Source organism: Bos indicus x Bos taurus, chromosome 8, assembly GCF_003369695.1.
Source record: "Bos indicus x Bos taurus breed Angus x Brahman F1 hybrid chromosome 8, Bos_hybrid_MaternalHap_v2.0, whole genome shotgun sequence".
Classification (NCBI taxonomy): Eukaryota; Metazoa; Chordata; class Mammalia; order Artiodactyla; family Bovidae; genus Bos; species Bos indicus x Bos taurus.
Genome location: NC_040083.1, coordinates 932,066 through 957,941, shown reverse-complemented (window position 1 = coordinate 957,941; position 25,876 = coordinate 932,066). Strand labels below are relative to the sequence as shown.

General features: G+C 43.7%; 1 protein-coding gene across 1 annotated transcript; it reads left to right on the top strand.

Moving 5' to 3' along the window:
* The first annotated feature begins 728 nt into the window (after positions 1-728).
* CBR4 (carbonyl reductase 4) lies at positions 729-25,653 on the top strand. Its single transcript, XM_027548919.1, has 5 exons — positions 729-1,068; positions 3,008-3,128; positions 3,744-3,880; positions 8,068-8,202; positions 22,001-25,653. The coding sequence occupies exons 1-5, from the start codon at positions 927-929 to the stop codon at positions 22,177-22,179; spliced, it is 714 nt and encodes a 237-aa protein (XP_027404720.1). The 5' UTR covers positions 729-926; the 3' UTR covers positions 22,180-25,653.
* Positions 25,654-25,876: the final 223 nt, after the last annotated feature.

The following is a 25,876-nucleotide window of genomic DNA, read 5'->3' as shown; positions in this document are numbered from 1 at the left end:
CAGTCGTGTCCGATGCTGTGCGACCCATAGATGGCAGCCCACCAGGCTCCCCCGTCGCTGGGATTCTCCAGGCAAGACTACTGGAGTGGGGTGCCATTGCCTTCTTTTAAAGGGCAGAGACTTGATTATGGGCTCCCTTGTATATTTTAGGCTATAGGCAACATTCTTAACCCAAAGCAGAAACCATAGACTACAAAGGTTATAGTAAAACAACTGACCCAATATGGGGTCAGATTTGTTGTTCCCTTTTACAACCTTGCAATAAAACGTTCTGCTCCAAACTCCAAAATTTTGGTTTGACGGGCTTCCCTGGTGGCTCAGATGGTAAAGAATCCGCGTGCAATGCAAGATATTCAGGCAGGCACAGGAATCAAATTCCACAGCAGGAGGACTGGGGTCTGCTGCGAGTCTGACCCACGTGCCACTCCTTTGGGTCTCAGCCAAACACAACCTGGAGCATATATCCGGGGTCCTCATGCCCGAGTCCCTGTCGGCACGACCTTGATTTAACCCATAACATCTAGAATCCAGTAACCCGATGCCCAAGGCCCACTTCCTACAGGGCAGCCCCACCCCCCCCCCCCGAGCCTGGAGCCCTTCTCTCCCAACACGGCCCCACGCCCTTCCGCCTGCACCAAGACTACAAGTCCCAGCGTGCAGTGTGGCCCTTGTACTGTCCCGCCGGCCCACGCTGGCATCCGCCGGGGGCGCGCCGCCCGGAGCACGTGGCGCTGACGTCGACGCGCCAACGTGACTAGCGGTCGCGGCGCTCTGGGTTTCTGGGCCCGCACTGGTTCCAATCCGGCGGCGGCAGCCGTAGGCCCGCGATTCAGTTTGAGCGCGCCGCGGTGTGTGAATTTACGAGGCCGTTGGGAAGGGCCGTCTCTTGTAGCCTCTTCCCCCGGGCCTGCGGCTCCGCGTCCCAGATGGACAAGGTGTGCGCCGTGTTCGGAGGCTCCCGGGGCATCGGCAGGGCGGTGGCCCGCCTGATGGCCCAGAGAGGCTATCGACTGGCCATCGTCGCCCGGAATCTGGAGGGGGCCAGAGCCGCGGCCGGGGACCTCGGCGGTGGGTACCGACCGGGGTCGCACCCCCTCTTCGCGCGGCCGGTGTAGGTACAAGAAGCCGTCTTGGGCGCTCTCCCCGCCATACTGGGCGAGGGGCGGCACAGGCGTGCTCGGGTCTTGGGAGGAGGCCCGCGCGTGTGCGCATGCGCAGGGAGTGCCGCCTCGGGCCGCTGGCGGCTGCACTAGTACGGGATGTGCGTGGGCTCGCCTCCCGGTGTCCACAGCGTTGAAGCACTCTTATGCCCTGATGACCTTCACCAAGGGACAGTGAGATTGTTCCGGCAGATTCCGCTTAAATTTCATCCCCCCCCTGTATTAGGAATGGATTCACAGTTGCTGTGCGAATTTCAGTCTCTGGCTGGTAGTGAGACGGGGTGCTGTGAAGGATCGAGCTCGCAGCTAGAGTTAGGAGGGCTGGGCTCAGGGGCACCTCGTCCACTGTCGGGGCACCTTTACGCATCGTCGCCCCGACTTCACATAAGTCTCCAGAGGTTTAAGAAGGTAATTTTAGTGTTAATGTACCACGCAAGGTTAGCCAGAAAAGAATTGTTTACCTTTAAAAAAAAAAAAAAAAATGGCAGAGTGTTAAGTGGTATAATGGTGAATAAAGAGTGCTTTCTTTGAAGTTTAATTTTCTTTTTTTAAAATTTAAACATTTCCAGAAAGTGGACTTTAAAAAAACAGGTAACAGTTTTTAGTAAAATTTTTTTCATGATTTGAGCATTTTAAAAAACAGCTTCCTGCTTTGTTTCATCTTTTCTAATAGTCACGCTATAGTAATGGCCATATAAGATTGTGTTATAGTTAAACAGAAAAACCCTAGAGTTTATTTCAAAGCCAAGAAACCAGTTCGACAAGAATGTAACTGAATTAGACATTAAGCTTATATATGCAAGCGTGTTCAGTCGTGTCCCACTCTTTGCAACCCCATGGTCAGTAGCCGCACCAGGCTCCCCTGTCCATGGAATTTTCCAGGCAAGAATACTGGAGTGGGATGCCATTTCCTTCTCCAGGGGATATTCCCAACCCTGGGATTGAACTCGTGTCTCTTGTGTCTCCTGTATTGCAAGCAGATTCTTTACTGCTAAGCCACTGGGAATGTCTCAAGTTTACAAAATAGGAATATAAAACTGAGAGAACTGCTGAATTAAATGGCATAGGGTCAGTGTCAAACTGTAAATATTGGTAGGTGACTCATACAAAGTGCTATGAACATGAGAAAGGTGCTCCCTGACCTTTGTTGATTAAAAAAGTGTTTTAAGGTTTACATTCTGTTGCATTACTTTGCTTCTGCTTGTTCCCCACCTTCCTCCATCCAGTTTCTTAGACTGAACTCCATGAGATCAGGACTCTGGGACTTAATCATCCTTTATCTCAAGTTCTGGATAGAACAGATCTAAGGCTTCCATGGCTCAGATGGTGAAGAATCCCTCTGCAATGCAGGAAGACCCAGTTTGGATCCCTGGGTTGGGAAGATCACCTGGAGAAGGGAAATGGCTACCCACTCCAGTATTTTTACCTGGAGAGTTCCATGGACAGAGTAGCCTGGTGGGCTACAGCCCAAAAGGTTGCAAAGAGTCAGACCCTACTGAGTGGGACATAACTGAGTAATTGACACTACTACACTAGTTCATAGGACTTCCCTGGTGGCTCAGACGGTAAAGCGTCTTGTCTACAATGTGGGAGACCCAGGTTCGATCCCTGGGTCGGGAAGATCCCCTGGAGAAGGAAATGGCAACCCACTCCAGTACTATTGCCTGGAAAATCCCATGGACAGAGGAGCCTCGTAGGCTACAGTCCATGGGGTCGCAAAGAGTCGGACACGACTGAGCGACTTCACTGACACTAGCTCATAGTAGGTGTTTGATGAATGTGTACTGAATCATTTTTACAGCCAAGGTATACTTTATTAGTAATTCTAATTTAATTTTGTTGTGTAGGAGACCATTTGGCATTGAGCTGTGATGTTGCCAAAGAACATGATGTTCAAAATACATTTGAAGAGATAGAGAAAAATTTAGGTCACGTTAATTTCTTGGTAAATGCAGCTGGAATTAACAGGTTGGTCACAAACTTAAGTACATTTCTAATTTTTTTTCGTCCTAATTTTCTTTTGATTAATATGAGTTAGTATATTAACTTGTTTTACTTCTAATTGGAAGAAAAGTTATGTATTTTAAAATTTGGTCTGTCAAGCTGCACACTTTTTTCATTGTTTTATATTGAGATTATAATAAGGGTTTCGTTTAGTTTTTTTGCGTGTCAAAATGTTATTTTATTACAGAGGAAAAAAACCTTTTTAAACTAAACGTGTGCTATTGGAATAGTTATATGTGTGTGTGGTACAGGTATAATATGATGTCTGGGAAGTGCACGTATTAAGGGTACAGTTTAGTTTCAACATTGTAATCAACACCCATATTGAGCTAAAGAATTTTACCAGAAACCAAATGACTCTCTTGTTTTTTCCCAGTTAGTACTTCCTGGGTTACCACTGTTGTGACTATATATGTTTCCTCACAGATCAAGTTTAAAATGGGCTAACTCAGAGGCAAAGCTCTTCTTATATTCTACTTTTAGAAAAAAAATATTATCTATTTCTTGACTTTTTAATTTGTCTTGCCCCATTTTTAAATCACACGGGATTGTTTTGGTTTGATTTTGCTTTTTTCGTAGGGATAACCTCTTAGTAAGGACAAATACTGAAGATATGCTCTCTCAGCTCCATACTAACCTCCTGGGCTCCATGCTGACCTGTAGAGCTGCCCTGAAGACAATGATTAAACAGCAGAGAGGGTCCATTGTGAATGTAGGTGAGTCTTTACCTCTGCGTGTATAGTATTATCTCATGGCACCACAGAAATTTAATCAGCTGATTTGGAGTTTATTTACCTGTGAAACTTGGACAGAATGTGTCTTTATTACCCATGGAAAAAGGATTTTATTAACTGATTAATAGGTGAAACAGGAATCACCAATTCACATCCTTCTAGCGGTCAAGCAGGTGTTATGGAGTGACACCACCAGGGACTGGGGAGGTGACAGCACACACCTGGAGATACCTGATCTGAGGCCCCCAGCTTTGGAGTCCAGAGGCTGTGTGGAATAGCTCCGATCCAGCAGGTCGTTGCTATGCACAAATGTGGTTCAGTTTGACCAGCTCTTTTGCACATTTAAGAAAAATTGGACATCCTGATTCTTACATGAAACCAAATTTTCAAAATGTGATCAAGGAATGAAAAACTTGTAGTTGGTGAGGGCTAAAAAATGACTTCTGCAGCAGCTGTGTGCGTCACTAGCAAATCCAGCACAGAGGTCTAAGAGGAGGTTTTCTTAAGAGAATAACCTTTTCAGTGTTTAGAATGGATGTTAAGTAACTCCTGGGCTTCAGTTCACCGGCCCCATAGGGCAGAGTGGAGTGTATGCCTGTAGACTTTAAAATGCAGAGTGACTTGAGATTTTGTTTCAATGTGGTAATTTGAGAATAGCAGCATGCCTGCCGTCTCCCATTTAAGTGGTGATACCTTATAGGCCATAAAAAAGGGATGCTGCTCCTTAGAGTAAGTGACCCTCCTCTAAAACAGGAAGTGTTTTTCCAAGCCAGAATACAGAGTGCTTCCTTTTTGAAATTGACCAAAGGAAAGAATATTGTGCTAATAAGAATTAGAACCTTTTGGATATTTACCCTTAAAAATATGAGAGGTCAATTTTCTTCTGAAAGATTAGTAACTGAGCTGACTTTTGCTATCTGACATAGCCAGGTAATGATCTGGGTTCTTGTAAGCTGGTATACTACCATGCACATCTCTCCTGGTAAAGGGGGGTATTTGTTCAACTCTGAAACATCCCCTCTTTAGACATGCACAAAACAAACCCCCTATCAGCCTTTTGCTTACATGCAGACTTTTAGACTTGTGCTGTAAGTCAATAAAATAGACTACTGAAAATAAGTTAGGGGTCTCTAGGGGTCTCTATGACCAAAGAGGTTACTGTAAATTTCTGGAAAGGACGTTGGTATTTCAGAAGTTAGCCCTTTGCAGAGGAACAGCTGTGTGTGGTGGAACCACAGCTGCTCAAGCCTCCTGCTCAGCCTTGCCTCCAAGTCTTTATTTTTCTTTTTTGTGTTTCTCTTTGTTTCTCTTCCTCCCCCAAACCCCACCTGCATTTCCTCTGTCTGATCAGAGTGTCTTTTCTCACTCTCTCTGCACTCCTTTCTGTTCCTTTGTCATTAACTAACATGTAACACCTAGTGTGGATCAATATTTTATTCTTGGACTTGCTGATGATAAGTATTTGGAGTTTTTTTTTTTCTCTCTCTCTAAAATTCAGTTCAGTCGCTCAGTCGTGTCCGACTCTGCGACCCCATGAATCACAGCATGCCAGGCCTCCCTGTCCATCACCAACTCCCGGAGTTCACTCAGACTCACGTCCATCGAGTCAGTGATGCCATCCAGCCATCTCATCCTCTGTTGTCCCCTTCTCCTCCTGCCCCCAATCCCTCCCAGCATCAGAGTCTTTTCCAATGAGTCAACTCTTCGCATGAGGTGGCCAAAGTGCTGGAGTTTCAGCTTTAGCATCATTCCTTCTTTTTTGAGGTTCTTGGTTACTTTTTATATTACCTGAAGGAAAGTTACATGGCTCAAAATAGCCTGGAGTTCAAACTGCCTTCCAGGTCTGCCGGGGATCAGCCCCGGCTGATCCAGGGTATTGGAAGGAGAGTCGGCGTAGGCGAAGATCAGGAAACAACTGCTTAATTAAACGTTAATTAAGGATATAAAGAGTAATAGAATAAGGATAGCTCAGTAGGAAAATTCAGTGGAGAAAAGAGGCTGAGTAGCTTGGTTTACGCGGGAGACCAATAAAACTTCAAGACAAGAAGTTTGCACCACTTACGTAGGCCGCAGGCGTCCTTCCGTTCTCCCGAAGGAGAGGACACACTGAGGCCTCCCCGGTCGGATCTTAGAAGCCCAGGCATAATTAGTAAGCATGGTGGGTTCCGGGCTCCAGATGGAGACTCAACCATAGTGAGAGAGAGAGCGACATGGGGAGACCAGTATTTCTAGAAACTGATCCCAATTCTTTATTTTCCATGGTCTACTTTTATACACTGAGATGTTATGCAAAATTCACGTGGGGACAGCAGTCCTGACTTTTATCAAAGTCAGGTGCTTCACACAAATGTATACAGAGGTCTTAGGGGTGTTACATCATCTTCTGGCCAGGGGGGGGCCTGCTGACAATTTACTACCCTCTCCTTGTGACAACGGTCAGTCAACCAGGACACTTATTTCTCCAGGGGTGATTATTCTTAAAACAGACACCACCCAAATAAAGTTACATTCCTATAGGGTGACGGTGTAGTGGGTTTTAGTTAAGGAAAGAATTTACTTAGCCTAAGGTCTAACGTGATTAGTATCAAAGGTTAATACTTATTTCTTCTATATATTCATTAATGTGTGTAAGGGCAGGGGATGTGGAGACTTAGCAACAAACATTGGCTCAACAAATGAAAAACCCTTCACCAATACAATTTCTAATCAGCCCATTATACTTATACTAATAGTTTTCTAACTTTTCTAAGGAACCTGTTTTTAGAAGGTTTAAAGCATCTCGTGCCTCTCACGGTTGGGAGGCTGTGAGCAATCACATGTGGCCGGACAAGCCTGTCAGGCAGGCTAGAGAACCTTCAGAGGAGTTTGTAGGTTAAAACACTCTTATCACGCCCAGGAATTATTATTAACTGGAGCTCTAGGTTAACTCCTTCTCCGAAAGAGGTGGTGGGGGACAGCCCCCCGTAAAGTCAGATGTGTAGGTGAGAGCACAAAGTAGTAAAGTAGGCAGGCTCTGGTTATGGGGGTAGATGCTCGAGGAGTTCCAGGGGGACTCCTGAGGCTCGATCCCGCCTTTGCATATGTCGAGCCTCCTTCCTCATGACCTTTGTCTCGGGCGGAGTACCTCACTCTGGCCCCCAACACAGGTCCTCCCCACCATTCTATGCAAAACAAAGAACTCTCTCACCCAAAGAAAAAAGTGGACATCAAGGTTGATTATGACCAGCTCCTAGCCAGTCCAGCCTCTGGCCGATCTCCAGAATTCTTTGCCCCAGCCATTTAAGAGATAACTACTCTGAACAACCTTGGAGAAGAATAGGTCTCCTTAAGACAGTAGATTTCCACATACATGCCTATATATACTTACTCTTTTCTTGGGTTAGTGCAGCAGCTCACTAATCGGAATGCTGCCCCTTTTCGCCTCATTAAAGGTGATCTGTTCTTGTAAAGTGCCAGTCTGGTTCTTTTTCTGAACCTCGCCTTCTCTAACTCCCTTACTCTACATTACATATACAGGTCATTGATGCAGAAAATGACTTCCCCAATTTCTGTTCTCCAAGAATTTATTTGCATACAGTTGATACTTGGGTTATAAGTTATTCTTTCATATTCATATAATTGAGCCACCCAAGAATCTTTAACTAGGCAGTACAAGTTGATACATCTCTGAAAGTAACTAAATTACAATTTTACAAAAAGTTTACAGTAGAAGCTTTGTTAATTTAATCAACAGTAGTTGAAATTTAGTAAAATTTATCTTCAAATGAACTGTTTTTTAGCTGGAAATAAAAACTTCATGCAATGTCATAAAATCAGTCTTTACCTGGCTTGTCTGTTCTGGTTTTAACCTCTTCCTCCTGGAAGCCTCTATAAACTCTGTAGGCTTTTTATCATGCTCCACCTCCTCAGAGATGAGCATGAGTGCTGTCATTTAGTGGATCAGTTCTCAGCCCCTGCCTAGTCCTCCGGGTTCTACATGAGCTTCTTTCGGCTCCTGTTTCTGAGCAGACTCTAAGTCTTGCTACTCAAATGACAATGGTTAGAATTCCTCATTTTAGCAAAAGACGAGGTAAGGGTTTGTACCTTGTTTGTTTACTATAGACTATCTGAACGTGCAGAATAATAACCCTATGAATGTAGTTTGAATTTGCTCTCATTTCTTTTTCTAGGAAGTGTTGTTGGTTTAAAAGGCAATTCCGGCCAGTCTGTATACAGTGCCAGTAAAGGAGGATTAGTCGGATTTTCACGTGCTCTTGCCAAAGAAGTAGCAAAAAAGAAAATTAGAGTGAATGTAGTTGCACCAGGTGAGTGGAAACTTTTTTCTTTTAATTTATGTGAATCTATGGTTTTATAAATGGAGAAGGCAATGGCAACCCACTCCAGTACTCTTGCCTGGAAAATCCCAGGGACAGAGGAGCCTGGTAGGCTGCAGACCATGGGGTCGCTAAGTCAAACATGACTGAGTGACTTCACTTTCACTTTTCGCTTTTGTGCATTGGAGAAGGAAATGGCAACCCACTCCAGTGTTCTTGCCTGGAGAATCCCAGGGACGGGGGAGCCTGGTGGACTGCCATCTCTGGGGTCGCACAGAGTCGGACATGACTGAAGCGACTTAGCAGCATGGTTTTATAAAATAATAGCAAAGACCGGTCTTGTGTCTGTAAGCACTTCTCAGGGGGTTGGGGACAGGAGCCGGGACCCCACAAAGAACATGGAGCATGGTGGTGGGGGGTGTTGAACTCTGTCTGATGGGGCTGGGGGCCAAGACTCAGGCCAGGCATGCTGTATCTGTGCTGGACACAAGAGAAAGTCCCCATTTAAAAGTCAGGCATAACTTGGAACTCTCAAGAACTGAATGTATGAATGTCAGGTAAGTGGGATGAGGCGTATTGGTGATGTATATACTGCAGTTGAGCCCAAGTTGTACCCCTTGGCAGAACTGTTTGCATTTTAATTGTCTTTGTCCTCTTTGGGGATGTGTTATCTGTTTGCTGCTCATGAGGATACAGTGTTTGCTAATTTAGACGTTGTCAGTTTGTCAAAGCAGAACTTCAAACAATTCATCCATTCCCTAACATAGTCCCTGCATCTAGATTAAAGAAATAACACGTCTTTATATTTAAAATATGTGAATAGCACTGTCATACAGTGTGCTTTTCATAACAGGACGAATCAGAGGAGGTAATCCAACAAGGCTGCCTTGGTGATGTCCTTTGCACATTTCATGACATCATTGCCTGCAGTAACTGACTTACTGATAACCCGAGAGACTGCGGGTTTGGTTCCAGACACCCCAGTAGAGCTTGTATCACGGTAAAGCAATCAGCAAACCTTGTTTCTCAGTGCATATAAAAACTATGTTTATACTATACTGTAGTCTATTAAATGTGCAGTAACACTGCATCTAAAAAACCAATGTTCACACTTTAATTTAAAAATACCACAAGATCCTCTTTGACCCATCTCCTAAAGTAATGGAAATTAAAAAAAAAAAAGCAAATGGGACCTAATTAAACTTGAAAGCTTTTGCACAGCAAAAGACACTAGAAATAAGATGGAAAGGCAACCCTCAGAATGGGAGAAAATAATTGCAAACAACTGACAAAGAATTAATCTCTAAAATATATAAGCAGTTCATGCAGCTCAATATGGGAAAAACAAACAACCCAATCAAAAAATGAGCAGAAGACCTAAACAGACATTTCTGCAAAGACGACATCCAGATGAGCAATAAACACGTGAAAATACGCGCCACATTGCTCAGTAAGACACACGTACCCCGGTGTTCACTGTAGCACTATTTACAGTAGCTAGGACATGGAAGCAACCTAGATGTGAATCAACATCTGAATGGATAAAGAAGCTGAGGTACATATCAGTTCAGTTGTTTAGTAGTTCCGACTCTTTGTGATCCCCATGGACTACAGCATGCCAGGCTTCCCTGTCCATCACCAACTCCCGGAGCCTAGATAAACCCATGTCCATCACACTGGTGATGCCATCCAACCATTTCCTCCTCTGTTGTCCCCTTCTCCTCCCACCTTCAATCTTTTCCAGCATCAGGGTCTTTTCCAGTGAGTCGCTTTTTAGCATCAGGTGGCCAAAGTATTGGAGTTTCAGCTTCAGCATCAGTCCTTCCAATGAATATTCAGGACTGATTTCCTTTAGGATGAACTGGTTGGATCCTGGTTGGATCTCCTTGCAGTCCAAGGGACTCTTGAGTCTTCTCCAACACCACAGTTCAAAAGCATCAGTTCTTTAGAGCTCAGCTTTCTTTATAGTCCAACTCTCACATCCATACATGACTACTAGAAAAACTATAGCTTTGACTAGACAGACTTTTGTTGGTAAAGTAACGTTTCTGTTTTTTAATATGTTTAGGTTGGTCATAGCTTTTCTTCCAAGAAGCAAACATCTTTAATTTCATGGCTACAATCACCATCTGCACTGATTTTGGAGCCCAAGAAAACAGTCTGTCACTGTTTCCATTGTTTCCCCATCTGTTTGCCATGAAGTGATGGGACTGGATGCCATGATCTTAGTTTTCTGAATGTTGAGTTTTAAGGCAGATTTTTCACTCTCCTGTTTCACTTTCAAGAGGCTCTTTAGTTCTTCGCTTTCTGCCATCAGGGTGGTGTCATCTGTATATTTGAGGTTATTGATACTTCTCCTGGCAATCTTGATTCCAACTTGTGCTTCATCCAGCCCAGCATTTTGTATGATGTACTCTGCATATAAGTTAAATAAGCAGGGTGACAATATACAGCCTTGATGTACTCCTTTCCTGATTTGGAACCAGTCTGTTATTCCATGTCCAGTTCTAACTGTTCTTCTTGACCTGCATACAGGTTTCTCAAGAGGCAGGTCAGGGTCTGGTATTCCCATCTCTTTCAGAATTTTCCACAGTTTATTGTGATCCACACAGTCAAAGGCTTTAGCATAGTCAATAAAGCAGAAGTAGGTGTTTTTCTGGAACTCTTGCTTTTTCAATGATCCAGCGGATGTTGGCAATATGATCTCTGGTTCATCTGCCTTTTTAAAGTCCAGCTTGAACATCTGGAAATTAATGGTTCATGTAGTATTGAAGCCTGGCTTGGAGAATTTTGAGCATTACTTTGCTAGCATGTGAGATGAGTGCAATTGTGCGGTAGTTTGAGCATTCTTTGGCATTGCTTTTCTTTGGGATTGGAATGAAAACTGACTTTTTCCAATCCTGTGGCCACTGTTGAGTTTTCCAAATTTGCTGGCATATTGAGTGCAGCACTTTCACAGCATCATCTTTTAGGATTTGAAATAGCTCAACTGAAATAGCTCAATTCCACTTCCACTAGCTTTGTTTGTAGTGATGCTTCCTAAGGCCCACTTGACTTCGCATTCCAGGATGTCTGGCTCTAGGTGAGTGATCACACCATCGTGATTATCTGGGTTGTGAAGATCTTTTTTGTATAGTTCTTCTGTGTATTCTTGCCACCTCTTCTTAATATCTTCTGCTTCTGTTAGGTCCATACCATTTCTGTCCTTTATCAAGCCCATCTTTGCATGAAATGTTCCCTTGGTATCTCTGATTTTCTTTTTTTTTTTGCCAATATTTTTTTTTCAGTTTTTTGTTTATTTATTTTACTTTACAATATTGTATTGGTTTTGCCATACATCAACATGAATCCACCACGGGTGTACACGTGCTCCCCATCCTGAACCCACCTCCCACCTCCCTCCCCGTACCATCCCTCTGGGTCATCCCAGTGCACCAGCCCCAAGCTTCCTGTATCCTGCATCGAACCTGGACTGGCGATTCGTTTCACATACGATATTCTACATGTTTCAGTGCCATTCTCCCAAATCATCCCACCCACCCTGCTGTCCCACAGAGTCCAAAAGACTGTTCTATATATCAGTATCTCTTTTGCTGTCTCACATACAGGATTCTTGTTACCATCTTTCTAAATTCCATATATATGTGTTAGTATACTGTATTGGTGTTTTTCTTTCTGGCTTACTTCACTCTGTATAATAGGCTCCAGTTTCATCCACCTCATTAGAACTGATTCAGATGTATTCTTTTTAATGGCTGAGTAATACTCCATTGTGTATATGTACCACAGCTTTCTTATCCATTCATCTGCTGATGGACATCTAGGTTGCTTCTATGTCCTGGCTATTATAAACAGTGCTGTGATGAACATTGGGGTACACGTGTCTCTTTCACTTCTGGTTTCCTCGGTGTGTATGTCCAGCAGTGGGATTGCTGGGTCGTATGGCAGTTCTATTTCCAGTTTTTTAGGGAATCTCCACACTGTTCTCCATAGTGGCTATACTAGTTTGCATTCCCTTTTCTCCACACCCTCTCCAGCATTTATTGCTTGTAGACTTTTGGATCACAGCCATTCTGACTGGCATGAAATGGTACCTCATTGTGGTTTTGATTTGCATTTCTCTGATAATGAGTGATGTTGAGCATCTTTTCATGTGTTTGTTAGCCATCTGTAGGTCTTCTTTGGAGAAATGTCTATTTAGTTCTTTGGCCCATTTTTTGATTGGGTCATTTATTTTTCTGGAATTGAGCTGTAGGAGTTGCTTGTATATTTTTGAGATTAGTTGTTTGTCAGTTGCTTCATTTGCTATTATTTTCTCGCATTCTGAAGGCTGTCTTTTCACCTTGCTTATAGTTTCTTTTGTTGTGCAGAAGCTTTTAATTTTAATTAGATCTCATTTGTGTATTTTTGCTTTTATTTCCAATATTCTGGGAGGTGGGTCATAGAGGATCCTGCTGTGATTTATGTTGGAGAGTGTTTTGCCTATGTTCTCTGAGAGTTTTATAGTTTCTGGTCTTACGTTTAGATCTTTAATCCATTTTGAGTTTATTTTTGTGTATGGTGTTAGAAAGTGTTGTAGTTTAATTCTTTTACAAGTGGTTGACCAGTTTTCCCAGCACCACTTGTTAAAGAGATTGTCTTTTCTCCATTGTATATTCTTGCCTCCTTTGTCAAAGATAAGGTGTCCATAGGTGCGAGGGTTTATCTCTGGGCTTTCTATTTTGTTCCACTGATCTATATTTCTGTCTTTGTGCCAGTACCATACTGTCTTGATGACTACGGCTTTGTAGTAGAGCCTGAAGTCAGGCATCTGATTTTCTTGAAGAGATCTCTAGTCTTTCCCATTCTGTTGTTTTCCTCTATTTCTTTGCATTGATCGCTGAGGAAGGCTTTCTTATCTCTCCTTGCTATTCTTTGGAACTATGCATTCAGATGCTTATATCTTTCCTTTTCTCTTTTGCTTTTTGCTTCTCTTGTTTTCACAGTTATTTGTAAGGCCTCCTCAGACAGCCATTTTGCTTTTTTGCATTTCTTTTTCTTGGGGATGGTCTTGATCCCTGTGTCCTGTACAATGTCATGAACCTCCGTCCATCAGGCACTCTATCAGATCTAGTCCCTTAAATCTATTTCTCACTTCCACTGTATAATCATAAGGGATTTGATTTAGGTCATAGCCGAATGGTCTAGTGGTTTTCCTTATTTTCTTCAATTTCAGTCTGAATTTGGCAATAAGGAGTTCATGATCTGAGCCACAGTCAGCTCTTGGTCTTTTTTTTGCTGACCGTATAGAGCTTCTCCATCTTTGTCTGCAGAGAATATAGAGTTTGGCAATAAGGAGTTCATGATCTGAGCCACAGTCAGCTCCTGGTCTTTTTCTTGCTGACTGTATACAGCTTCTCCATCTTTGTCTGCAGAGAATATAATCAGTCTGATTTCGGTGTTGACCATCTGATAATGTCCATGTGTAGAGTCTTCTCTTGTGTTGTTGGAAGAGGGTGCTTGCTATGACCAGTGCTTTCTCTTGGCAAAACACTATTAGTCTTTGCCCTGCTTCATTCCGTATTCCAAGGCCAACTTTGCCTGTTACTCCAGGAGTTTCTTGACTTCCTACTTTTGCATTCCAGTCCCCTATAATGAAAAGGACATCTTTTTTGGGTGTTAGTTCTAAAAGGTCTTGTAGGTCTTCATAGAACCGTTCAACTTCAGCTTCTTCAGCGTTACTGGTTGGGGCATAGGCTTGGATTACCGTGATATTGAATGGTTTGCCTTGGAAACGAACAGAGACCATTCTGTCGTTTTTGAGATTGCATCCAAGTACTGCATCTCAGACTCTTTTGTTGACTGTGATGGCTACTCCATTTCTTCTAAGGGATTCCTGCCCACAGTAGTAGATATAATGGTCATCTGAGTTAAATTCACCCATTCCAGTCCATTTCAGTTCTCTGATTCCTAGAATGTCAACGTTCACTCTTGCCATCTCCTGTTTGACCACTTCCAATTTGCCTTGATTCATGGGCCTAACGTTCCAGGTTCCTATGCAATATCGCTCTTTACAGCATCGGACCTTGCCGTCTGAGCCACCAGGGAAGCTGAAACATGTATTACTGTATGTAAAATAGATGGCTAATGGGAAGTTTCTGTATAACACGCAGAGCTCGGCCCACTGCTCTGACAACCTGGAGAGTTGAGATGGGTGGGTGGGTGGGAGGCAGGATCTCGAGGGAGTGTTTATATCTGTACCTGTGGCTGATTCATGTTGTTGAACGGCAGAAACCAACACAACATTGTAAAGCAATTATCCTCCAGTTGAAAATAAACTAAAAAATACTTTATTGCTAAAAAATGCTAACCATCATCTGAACCTTCAGCAAGTCAGTCTGTAATGCTGACATCAATGGTCACTGATTACAGACACCACAACAAATACAGTAATAATGAAAAGTCAGAAATACTGTAAGAATCACCAAAATGTGACCCAGAGTCATGAACTGAGCAAAGGCTGTTGGGAAAATGTCACTGATGGACTTGCTTGATCCAGAGTTACCACAAACCCACAACTCGTAAAAACCCCAAAGTGCAGTATCTGCAAGGCCCCTTAAAACGAGGTCAGCCTGTACTCCAGAAAGCCAGTGTTTGTAGAGAAGAAAGTATTAATGTCACAGGTCACGTACGTTTGTTTTCAAAATGGAGAAGATGTCTTTCACTGGGTGTCACTGCGCCTCAGAGAGCTACCCCATATTCACATTAGAATTTCAACACGGAGAGGAATTTGAAGGAAAAAAGATACTTTACGCAGACTCAGGAGGGAGAATTCTTTTGAAAACTGACTCTGAAGTAGTTGATTTTAACAGTGATTGTAGCTGTAGTTGCTTCTTTAGTGAGTGAAGGGCCTCTGTGTGATTCCTTTTATATCGTTACAAACTTGAAGTCTTTTTGGGTTTTTCATAATATGATTTTTCTAAACTGTCTGGATCTTCCCATTTTATAACTTTTACCTTTACGTTATTTGCCTTTTGACAAATTACTAGTTTATAAATATTGTCTGGATTAGTTGAGACTAATAAAAAGGTGCTAAAACTCAAATCTGCGTTGTCACTCGTGAGCTGGTATGATGGCAGGCTTGGTTATTGTGCTTTCAGAGACGATGGATACCCTCCTGAACTTCCGCTGGCTGCCACGGGACCTCTGTCCCAGCTTGCCGAGGGCACTGCGGCCGGTGCGCTGGGGGTTCGTGAGCAGGCTGAGCGCGACCTGGGCCGCTCTGCCCAGTGTGGCCCAGAGCTGTCCACCAGCAGGGACCTGTCAGGAGTGGCCTGCGTCCCCGTTGAGTGTTCAGTCAGACACTGGCTCCATGTCCGTAAACATTTGAGAAGTGACTTGCTATGGGCGCATTCTTTTTCTAAAGGTAATCCCCAAGTGGCCCTGTGGTCCTGACAGCGCGGTGAGTGTGTGTGTGCTTCGTGCGGCCCAGCAGGGTGTTAGTGTGGGCCGACTTTAATGTGCAGAGTAGATGGTTTGTGGGTTGGGGGCTCTGTTACGTGCTTCCCACTTTGCGGATTGCAGCAGTGTGGGTGATGGAGAGTCAGCTCTGGGTCACAGTGAGCTGCGAGCTGCATGCTTGGAGCGTGATGCAAGTGTGCCTCACGTCTAGTAACTCATTCAGCAGACTCCCCGAGTGTGTCCCGTGTGCCAGGGCTGGCAGCGCTCCAGATTATAAACACGAATAAGGTGTTTGTGTCACAGGGAAGTAAGTGCAGTGGGAAAGACAGGCGTGTAAACAGATAATTACACTGCCATGTGATGAGTGCAAAGTAGGTACCCGCATGATGCTATGGAAACGCTGGAGAAGGAATGCTTAATTTTGTCAGTCAATTAGTTGTTAAGGCAACAGACTAAACAGTGTGGATCCAGTTGTGTCCAAAGGGAAATTTTTTGAGTGTTAGGGAAGTGTGCTTGTATAGCCTTTCTAGAGATATTACTTTCCACTGCAATTTACACTGCAGGAAAGAAAAAACCTGTTGCCAGAAATGTGGACATTGAGTAGAGTGACTTTTATTATATTATATTGGCTGTAGTATAATATATGAAATTGACTATGCTATAAGCCTGGTATGAATATGCTTCATCAACCAGGAGCAAAGTACAAGCTGAAATGGTAGCATCTAATTGATTCTATGGGTTACTTGTTAATTTCAGATAGTGATTTCAACCAGATTCTTCAGATCTTTGAACAGAGCTGAGAAATACCAGAATTAATATTTTTATATTTTTTTAATTTATTTATTTTTTAATTGAAGGATAACTGCTTTCAGAAGTTTGTTGTTTTCTGTCAGACAGTAACATGAACCAGCCATAGGGTGTACATATATCCCCTCCCTCTTGAACCTCCCTCCCATCCCACCCCTCTAGGTTGATACAGAGCCTCTGTTTGAGTTCCCTGAGTCACACAGCAAATTCCCATTGGCTATCTATTTTACATATGGTAATGTAAGTTTCCACTTTACTCTCTCCATACATCTCACCCTCTCCTCCCCTCCCGCCTTTCCCATAGGTCTATTCTTTATGTCTGTTTCTCCATTGCTGCCCTGAAAATAAATTCTTCTGTATTATCTTTCTAGATTCTGTGTATATGCATTCAGTTCAGTTCAGTTCAGTCGCTCAGTCGTGTCCGACTCTTTGCGACCCCATGAATTGCAGCACGCCAGGCCTCCCTGTCCATCACCAACTCCCGGAGTTCACTCAGACTCACGTCCATCAAGTCCGTGATGCCATCCAGCCATCTCATCCTCTGTCGTCCCCTTCTCCTCCTGCCCCCAATCCCTCCCAGCATCAGAGTCTTTTCCAATGAGTTAACTCTTCGCATGAGGTGGCCAAAGTACTGGAGTTTCAGCTTTAGCATCATTCCTTCCAAAGTATACGATATTTATCTTTCTTTTCCTGACTTACTTCACTCTGAATAATAGGCTCTTAGTTCATCCATTGAGTCATCAGAACTGACTCAAATGTGTTCCTTTTTATGGCTGAGTAATATTCCATTGTGTATATGTGCCACAGCTTTATCCATTTATCTGTCAGTGGACATCTAGGTTGCTTCCATGTTCTAGCTATGGTTAAGTAGCGCTGCATGAACACTGGGTTACATGTGTCTTTTTCAGTTTTGGTTTCCTCAGGGTATATGCCTAGGAGTGGGACTACTGGGTCATATGGTGGTTTTATTCCTGTTTTTTTAAGGAATCTCCATACCATCTTCCATAGTGGTTTTATCAGTTTATATTTCCACCAACAGTGCAAGAGGGTTCCCTTTTCTCCACATGCTATCCAGCATTTATTGTTTGTAGACTTTTTGATGATGATCATTCTGACTGGTGTGAGGTGGTATCTCATTGTGATTTTGGTTTTCATTTCCCTAATAATGAGTGATGTTGAGCATCTTTTCATGTGTTTGTTAGCCATCTGTATTTCTTCTTGGGAGAAATGTCTGTTGAGGTCTTTTTTTCCACTTTTTGATTGGGTTGTTTAATATGTTTATTTTTAATGTTAGTTTTCTTGGTCACCTTCAAATGGAGATTCCGATGAAGGAAAAATCAGTTAAAAAGCGAATCATAATAGAAAAACAAAAACAAGCAAATTAATAGATTAGCCTCTCATTTGCTTCCTAATGATTTTTAACTTTTAAAAGATAAGTTAGTTGCTAATTTTGGTATTACAGTAGCTGTAAATTTCCCATCGTTGATAAATGTTACTGATTATTATTGAACATGAGAAACAGAATATTTGATAAATTGAAACTATTTTGGATACATTACTTTTAAAACTGTGTTTTCAATAGGTAATAAAACACATAGTACAAAATTCAAAAGTACAAAGAAGCTTAAAGTGAAAAGTGGGTTGTCTTCTGGCCATCCAGTGCCTTCCTCAGAGGCAACCCCTGCAGCTGGGTTTTCTCTGTGTTTCACTTACAAGCTAGTAAAGTGTATGTGTGGTGTGTGTGTCATTTTCTGTGCAGTTCATCTATAAGCCAGTTAGGTGTGTGTGTGATATGTATAGTTTTCTCTGTATTTCATCTATAAGCCAGTTAAGTGTGTGTGTGATGTGTATAATTTTCTCTGTATTTCATGTATTATCCAGTAAAGTGTGTGTGTGGCATGTGTAGTTTTCTCTGTATTTCATATGTAAGCCAGTAAAGTGTGTGTGTGTGTATAGTTTTCTCTGTATTTCATATGTAAGCCACTGACGTGTGTGTGTGTTCTGTCCAGGAGGCAGCCTCTGTGATAGCTCTGAGGGACTGGTGCAAAGAGCCAAGATACATGGGAGTTTTTGTGACGAAAGCCAGGTTGTCAGAACATCACAAGATTACTATTTACTAGAGAAAACCAGACCTCTCAAATTAAGGAATTTAGTGCTCCTCTGTGTATGAAGATGCAAGTGTCTGGGCTCCCTGAAGTCACTCCTCTGACATGTGCTCGGCTAACATCCGGGCCAGCGTCCTGGGCTCCCATCCTGAGCCCCCTGCAGGCGCAGTGTTGGGGCGGGGTCCCGCAGGGCATGGCCTGCAGTGGCAGCAGCCTGTCCGTGTCTGCCCGGAGGCCCTCAGGGCTCAGCGATGTGGCGCCGATTGCAACAGCCTTTGTTTGCTCATGTAGCAGCAGCACGTGTCATTCACAACGCATATGTGTAAGAATGTTGTGTACCTTGCTTTCCTCATAGAGCAATCTCTGCTGGAGTTGATTCCATGTTGCTACATGTAGAACTGTTTTACTTCTTAAATAATAGGTTTATGGCAGTGTAATGACATAGTGTAATTCGCCCATTTAGAGTGTCTGATGTACTGAGTTGAGTGCAGTCACACAGTCGTTCCATCATCACTGCGGCCCACTTGAGAACACGTATTTTCATCGTCCCAAAAGAAACCCTGGAGCCCCGAGTGTTCGGGAGTCCCCATTTCCTTCAGTCTCCCCAGCCTTTCGCAGCCACTCACCCGCCTCCCGTCTGTCCGCAGAAGTGTGGCTGCTGTGGCCGCTGTGCACTGTGCCGCCTGAGGCAGAAGCCGGAGGTGTGCTTCACGGGTGCGCGGGCGTCCTGTGACCTCTGCCTCCCAGGGGGCACTTCCACTGTTGTTCTTGCTCTTTTGCTGGTTCAGCTGCTGACACTGCGGCTTGTGCATGATTTACTTTGCCCGCACATGAGTGCGTGTCACGGGGGACTGAACCTCCGAGGACTGAAGCGTGTGACGTTTGGACAGATGGCACGGCAGTCACGGATTTCTCCGGGGACCCTCAGTGTCTTTTTCAGTTGAGGCGCTTTTGTGCTCATGACTGGGGCCGAGGCTGGCTGGCAGGTGCTGCAGAGGCTTGGCAGACGCGCGGCAGACACGACTTTCGCTGCTCTCCGGCGCTGTTCGGCGGGCAGCGGCTTGTCACGCCGCCTCCCTGTGCATTTTCACAGACGTAATGTTAGGACACACACACTTGCCCTGGTGAAAGTCTTGGTCTAGCTTTTGGCGACAGTCTTATTTTATCTCCCTAAAGAAGTGTCTGGGATTATTTTAATTCTTTCTAGGTCCTAGGAACTTGTGTCAGAGGACAGACATCTAAGCAGGGAGCTTTATCCTGCAGGTGGTGGTGCTGGTGCCTGAGAGAGGCTGACATCCTGGTGTCTTACTTAAGTGTCAGATCTCTGCTATAGATCAAGCTGTTCAAAGCTAAAATAGTCACCAAGCCATATGGAAGTGAGATGCTGTTTGTTTATACTCTGTAGCTAGCCAGGGCTTCCCTGATGGCTCAGTGGTAAAGAATCCACCTGCCAATGCAGGAGACATGGGTTTGACCCCTGAGTCGGGAAGATCCCCTGGAGAAAGGAATGGCAGCCCACTCCAGTATTCTTACCTGGAGAATCCCATGGACAGAGGCGCCTGGTGGGCTACAGTCCATGCAGTCCTGAGAGAGGCTGACATGGCTGAGCAACTAAACGGCAACAACAACATAGCTAGCCAAAAATGGGTGAAGGAAGTTCATTTCCTTGGGAGCCGACAGATATAAACCCTCACTGGACAAGAACCATGCACTTGCTTTTATGAGTAAGACTGTTGGTTCCTAAGGCATTCCTGTCTGGAAGAAATGTACCAAGCATGTTGTCACCGATGTGAAGTGCAGCAGCCGCACCCGTGTCCTCAGTTGAGCTCCTGTCCCTCCGTTCCCTCGCTGGCTGAAGGAGAGATGGCTTTGCAGCCACCGAAGCCTCGGCCTGGTCAGTGGCAGTCACAATGACGTCGTCTTCGCACAGTGGCACCGACTGGGGTTTTTCATTTTTATAGCCCAGCTTGAAAGGCATTGTACATGTGTATGTAGTAAACGAGCAGTAAAGCAGAATTTCCAGAGCTTCATAAAATGGCAAATTGCTTTGGGAGATAGTCCTCTGGGGTCGAGGAGGGAGCAGAGGTTGGGAAACAGTATGGGCACAAATGTGGGTGCGTGGAGCGTTTACAGACTACTGATACCCCTGCACGGGTCTTCTGAGACGTGACAGAGTCCGGGAGCCTGTTTATGTGCAGTGCCCTGGTTGTGAATGTATTTATAATTCAGGACCCTGTTGTTCACGAGCTGCAGCATAAAATAGTAGTGAAATTTGGTAGGGGCCTGGACTAGTTTCCCTAGAGACTAGCTTCATGCTTTTGGTTTGATTCCTTCATGTTTTTTAATTTTATTGGACTTTGGGAGATGATATGTATGAATTTTAAGAAGCTGCAGCTAGAGACTTAGGGCAGTTAAACTGCTGTCCATGATGTAGTGGTGAATGCGTGGTGATGCATTTGTCAAGACCAAACAGCTGTACAGCCAGCGGCTGAGCCCTGACGTGAGCCGTGACTTTCCTCCGCGGCACTCTTGGTCCGTCATGCAGCACCCTCAGGCAGGGCGTTAATACTTGGGGGTCCTGGGGGACGCAGTGTGGGAGGGGCTTGTGTGGGATTCCCTCACCTTTCTGATCAGTTTTTCTGTAAAGCTGCAGCTGCTCTAGAAAATAAAGTCTATTATTTGAAAAAAAAAAAAAAAAAAAAGCTTCTGGCAGTGAGAGAACGGTGCCTGGGTTTGGGACAGGTTCCTACTCTGCTTGTCCAACATCGTGTCCAGGAGCAGATGCCAGCGCCAGGGACAGCTGCCTTCCTCACAACCTGGCCTCTGCCCCCAGTTCTGGACTGGCAGCCACTGCTAGGCTCCCTGACTTACAGGTTCTCTGAGGAGTTTGTTCTTGTTTAATCACTCAGTTGTACCCGACTCTGTGACCCCGTAGACTGCAGCACGCCAGGCCTCCCTGTCCATCACCAACTCCCGGAGTTTACTCAAACTCATGTCCTTTGAGTCAGTGATGCCATCCAACCATCTCATCCTCTCTTGTCCCCTTCTTCTCCTGCCTTCAATCTTTCCCAGCATCAGGGTCTTTTCAAATGAGTCAGCTCTTAGCATCAGGTGGCCAAAGCATTGAAGCTTCAACTTTAGGAATGGAATTGAGGAACTGAATTCTTATTCATGTTTATATCCATCCACTTATATTGTGCTAAGAGTTGGACCAAATATTTGGTGGTCAAATATTTTAGTGTTGAGTAACTCTTCATTGAACTAAACTGAATAAAAGATAAGGACTTGAATGTTTGATTATTAGCAAAATTCTGTTTCCTAAAACAAGGTTTATTAACAATCTCAGATTAAATTTCCAGCAGTGAATGTTTTTAATTGAGCAAGTGTTTCTTAGTGTCTACGTTTTTCAACTAAACAGGCAAACATTTCTCTTTCAGGATTCATTCACACAGATATGACAAAAGACTTGAATGAAGAACTTTTAAAGAAGAATATCCCTCTGGGAAGGTTTGGAGACGCCCTTGACGTGGCCCAGGCAGCCGTATTTCTTCTAGAGTCGCCGTATGTGACAGGGCACGTCCTGGTGGTGGATGGCGGCCTGCAGCTCACCATGTAGCCGGCTCCTGTCACTGCTGTTGGAGTCACGGGCAGTCTCTGTTACTCCTGTGTTTGCTAATCAGACCTGCTGATGCTACAGGTGTTGATTTCTGTCTTCATACAAATCTGTCTGTAAAGAACAGTGGGAGAGCAGCTGCGTTTTCCAAATGACACGGGTCTCATGGGCGGTGTTAGTGTACAGTCCCTCCTCACAGGGATCACCTTCAGGAGCCCTGGTCTTCAGATGTTCCCGCCTCTTACGAAAACAGTGTCCTCGTGTCTGCGTGTAACCTCTGTGTACTTTCCATCATCTCCGTTGTTGTTCAGTCACTAAGTTGTGTCTCACTCTTTGCAGCCCCTCACACTGTAGCCGGCCAGGCTCCTCTGTCCATGGAATTTTCCCAGCAAGAATACTGGAGTGGGTTGCCATTTCCTTTTCCAAGGGATCTTCCTGACCCAGGGATCGAACCTTTGTCTCCTCAGTCTCCTGCTTTGGCAGGTGGATTCTTTACCACTGAGCCACCAGGGAAGCCGGAATCTAAATCATTCTTAGATTACCTATAATACCTAACACAGTGTAAATGCTGTGTGAATAATTGAAATGCAGTGTAAATGCTATGTAAATAGTTGATTTTTAGAGCTTTTAAAAACATATTTAGAAATTTAAAAACTTTAAAAAATATATTTTCTATCCATAGTTGGTTGAAGCCATGGCTGTAGAAGCCGGATGCAGAGGGCCAGCTGTCTACATTTTGCTAATAAAAACAGATGTTATCTTAATTTATGCATTTTGTTACACAAGTAGGAAAAATTACGAGTCTGATTGTCTTTAGATACTTGTTGTGATAGCTTACGGTGAACGGTGTTGGATTGGTGATCTCCGAAGAAGATTTAACTTTGGGACCAGGGACCAGGGTTGATCATTCAAGAGCTTTTGTGTAGCAGAGTTTTATTAAAGTGGAAAGGGACTGAGAAAGCTTCTGACACAGACATCAGAAGGGGGACAGAGAGTGCCCCCCTCACTAGTGTTAGCAAGGGAGTTAGATACTTTTTAGTTAATTATTACAATAAATCAAAATAATTCCTCAGGTTTGTGAAAATTTTACCAGACCCACTCCCATAATTTACATTTTAGGATAACAGAATTAGAATTTAACAATAGAAAGATCCTAGCAGAGCCACTCCCATAATACACATTTTAAGATATCAGGATTAGTCAGAAGGTTTTCAGGAAGGAAAAACTGTCCTCAAGCAGGATACATCATTGTTATATAATCCTTAGAACAGAGTTAAACTCTGAGTTGTTTGTTGTGTAATCATCAGTTCCGGGCTTAAAGAAAAAAATGTTTTATGTGACTAAGACTAAAGAATGTAAAGAAAAAAAAGTTTTTGTCCTTTCCTCCTCCTTGAGAACCCCAGACCTCTCTCCTCAGGGACCCCTGGACTTCTTATCAGCCTGCCTAGGAATTGACTCTCTCAGCTGGATTGGGCCGAATACTCTAGAAGTGAACCTGGCAGGCCAAGTGCAAGTTAAACAAGTACACCAAAGCAGGAGGACTTGAAGGGCACCCGGCAGGTGCCCTAGCAAGCCCGCTGGAGTTAAACACTGTAGCCCTTTGTCCGTCCCCTGAATAGTCAGCTGTTACTCAGGTTGAGAAGAACAGTTAGACACAGCCGTGACTGGAGTCTGGTTTCTTTGGTGGCACTGCTCCTGGGTGAGCAGCTGGGTACAACAGACTACGCTGGACAGAGGAGCCTGGTGGGCACAGTCCACGGGCCAGAACTGGACACGACCGAGCGACTGAGCAGCAGGTGTGGATGGCTGACGTGTCCTGTGGAAATCTCAGGGGTGGCGTGGTTAACCCTTGGTTTTAGTACCTGGTCCAGCTGGGAGTTCCATAGACCCCATCAGCTTAGGGTGTGGAACTGCTGTTTCTTGGGTTGTTTTTGTTTTTTTTTAATTCCTCAAAGCTCTCAATTAGCTGGCTTCTTAAAAACAGCATAAGAAATAATGACATTTTAAAAATTAAGAATTTTTGCATTAATGAATGTAATAATGATTCTTATGTGAAATTTTAGAAAAATAATAATTGTGAACAATCATTAGTAAATATGCAGCAATAGTGCAGTGTCTTTACAAGGAGCAGGTAAAGCATTAGTCTTGAATGAAAATACTTGTCTGAGATTAGAAATGTCACAAATTGAGTGAAAACATCAGATGATACCTATTTTGCATTGATCTCTTTTGTGAGAATAGCATGATAATTTTAAATATCACTGGGTTCATGTTATTTTTATTATTTCAAATGTTTTAAATATTGCATTTTAAAAAGTAATCTTTTTACAGTTTTATTGGAGCTGAACATGATTTTATGTAAACAGATTAATTTTATTTAAAGTCGGTATAAAGGTATGAATAGGATATATAAATAAATTCAGACTGATAAAAATAATAAAGTCAGATCTGTGTTCTAAATCAAGATTCATGATTCCTTAAAAATTCTTTTACACTGATCTTCAAAATAGCCTTTACTTGGAGAAGTCTATTCAGGAGGTAAAAAGGTCAGTAAGTGTCCATTACCACCAGGTTGTCTGCTCAGTGCAGACACGGCGGTCCCATCAGAACTGACCGCGTAGGAAAGCAGCAGGCGGCGGTTTCAGGTTCCACAGAAAGGACACGCCTTGCCAGCACTGACCCTGGGCCGGCTTCCCTCTCTAGCTCCTCACGAGGCCACCTTGGCTGGCGGTCAGGAAGGAAGCAGGTACCACTTGAAATAATGACACTGAGGTGTGAGTTACAGGTGGACTTAACATTCAGTTGTGTGTATTCACACGTTGAGAAATGAGCCCTTTTACACTGTCCACCTCTCCCTCCAACATCAGACTGGTGGAGGGTGGAGTGAGGACGTGAACAGGCACGGTGAGCCTCGGCCCCTCGGGTGCTCCTGGCCAGATCTGCAGCCGGGTGTTGGCTGTCAGTCACGTGCAGAGGTTTGAGAGCTTCCCTGACTTCTTAACAAGAAAACTCATCTGCAGGTGTTTTCTGGCACTTACGTGCCAACAGTCCAGCCTGAATCGAAGGCTTTTTAGAAACCGGTTTATGGTTAAAGCTAGGGTTAACATTTTTGCATAGAATGTTTTTAAATTTGTGCTTCTATTTTTTTTTTTTCTTCCATAATCAGTTTATAAGAGGATTTAAAACTGCTTTCTAGGAGAAAATTGTATTATAAATTTGGGGGTGATGATTTACGTGAAGATGATTTAATGCACATGCTTGTGTTATCTAGAATGACGTGAAATTATTCTAGAATTTGCGTTATGCCTTACATTGCTGGCACATTTTCCCAAGTTTTAAAGACAGAAATACGTGTAAGTTGAAAAGTCATACCCCAGCCCTAACTTGACAAACATGATACTTAATAATTTTTAAATTTGTTTTATATAATTAATCTTTCAGTTACACTGAATAAATAATCTTTCAGTTACACTGTAAGCGCTAGAGGGCAGAAACCATCCTGTGTTTCCATTCCTTTGGTTAAATAACTCAGTAAATATTGGTTGAATATCTACAAGGGGCTTGTACTTCCTTTGATTCCTCCACCTTTCCTGCTCAGCCCTGAGTACATCAGGTATATTTCAGAAGTGCACTGATAAATCTTACATGTTTTCATTCAGGGTCATCAGTCTTCCCTTGTGGCTCAGCTGGTCAAGAATCC

Bases quoted from the DNA above. Each gene is read 5' to 3' on its own strand.
- CBR4 (XM_027548919.1), top strand. From the start codon at position 927: ATGGACAAGGTGTGCGCCGTGTTCGGAGGCTCCCGGGGCATCGGCAGG. The intron at 3,129-3,743 runs GTTGGTCACAAA...CTTTTTTCGTAG, and splicing joins AATGCAGCTGGAATTAACAG to GGATAACCTCTTAGTAAGGA. The intron at 8,203-22,000 runs GTGAGTGGAAAC...TTTCTCTTTCAG, and splicing joins AGTGAATGTAGTTGCACCAG to GATTCATTCACACAGATATG.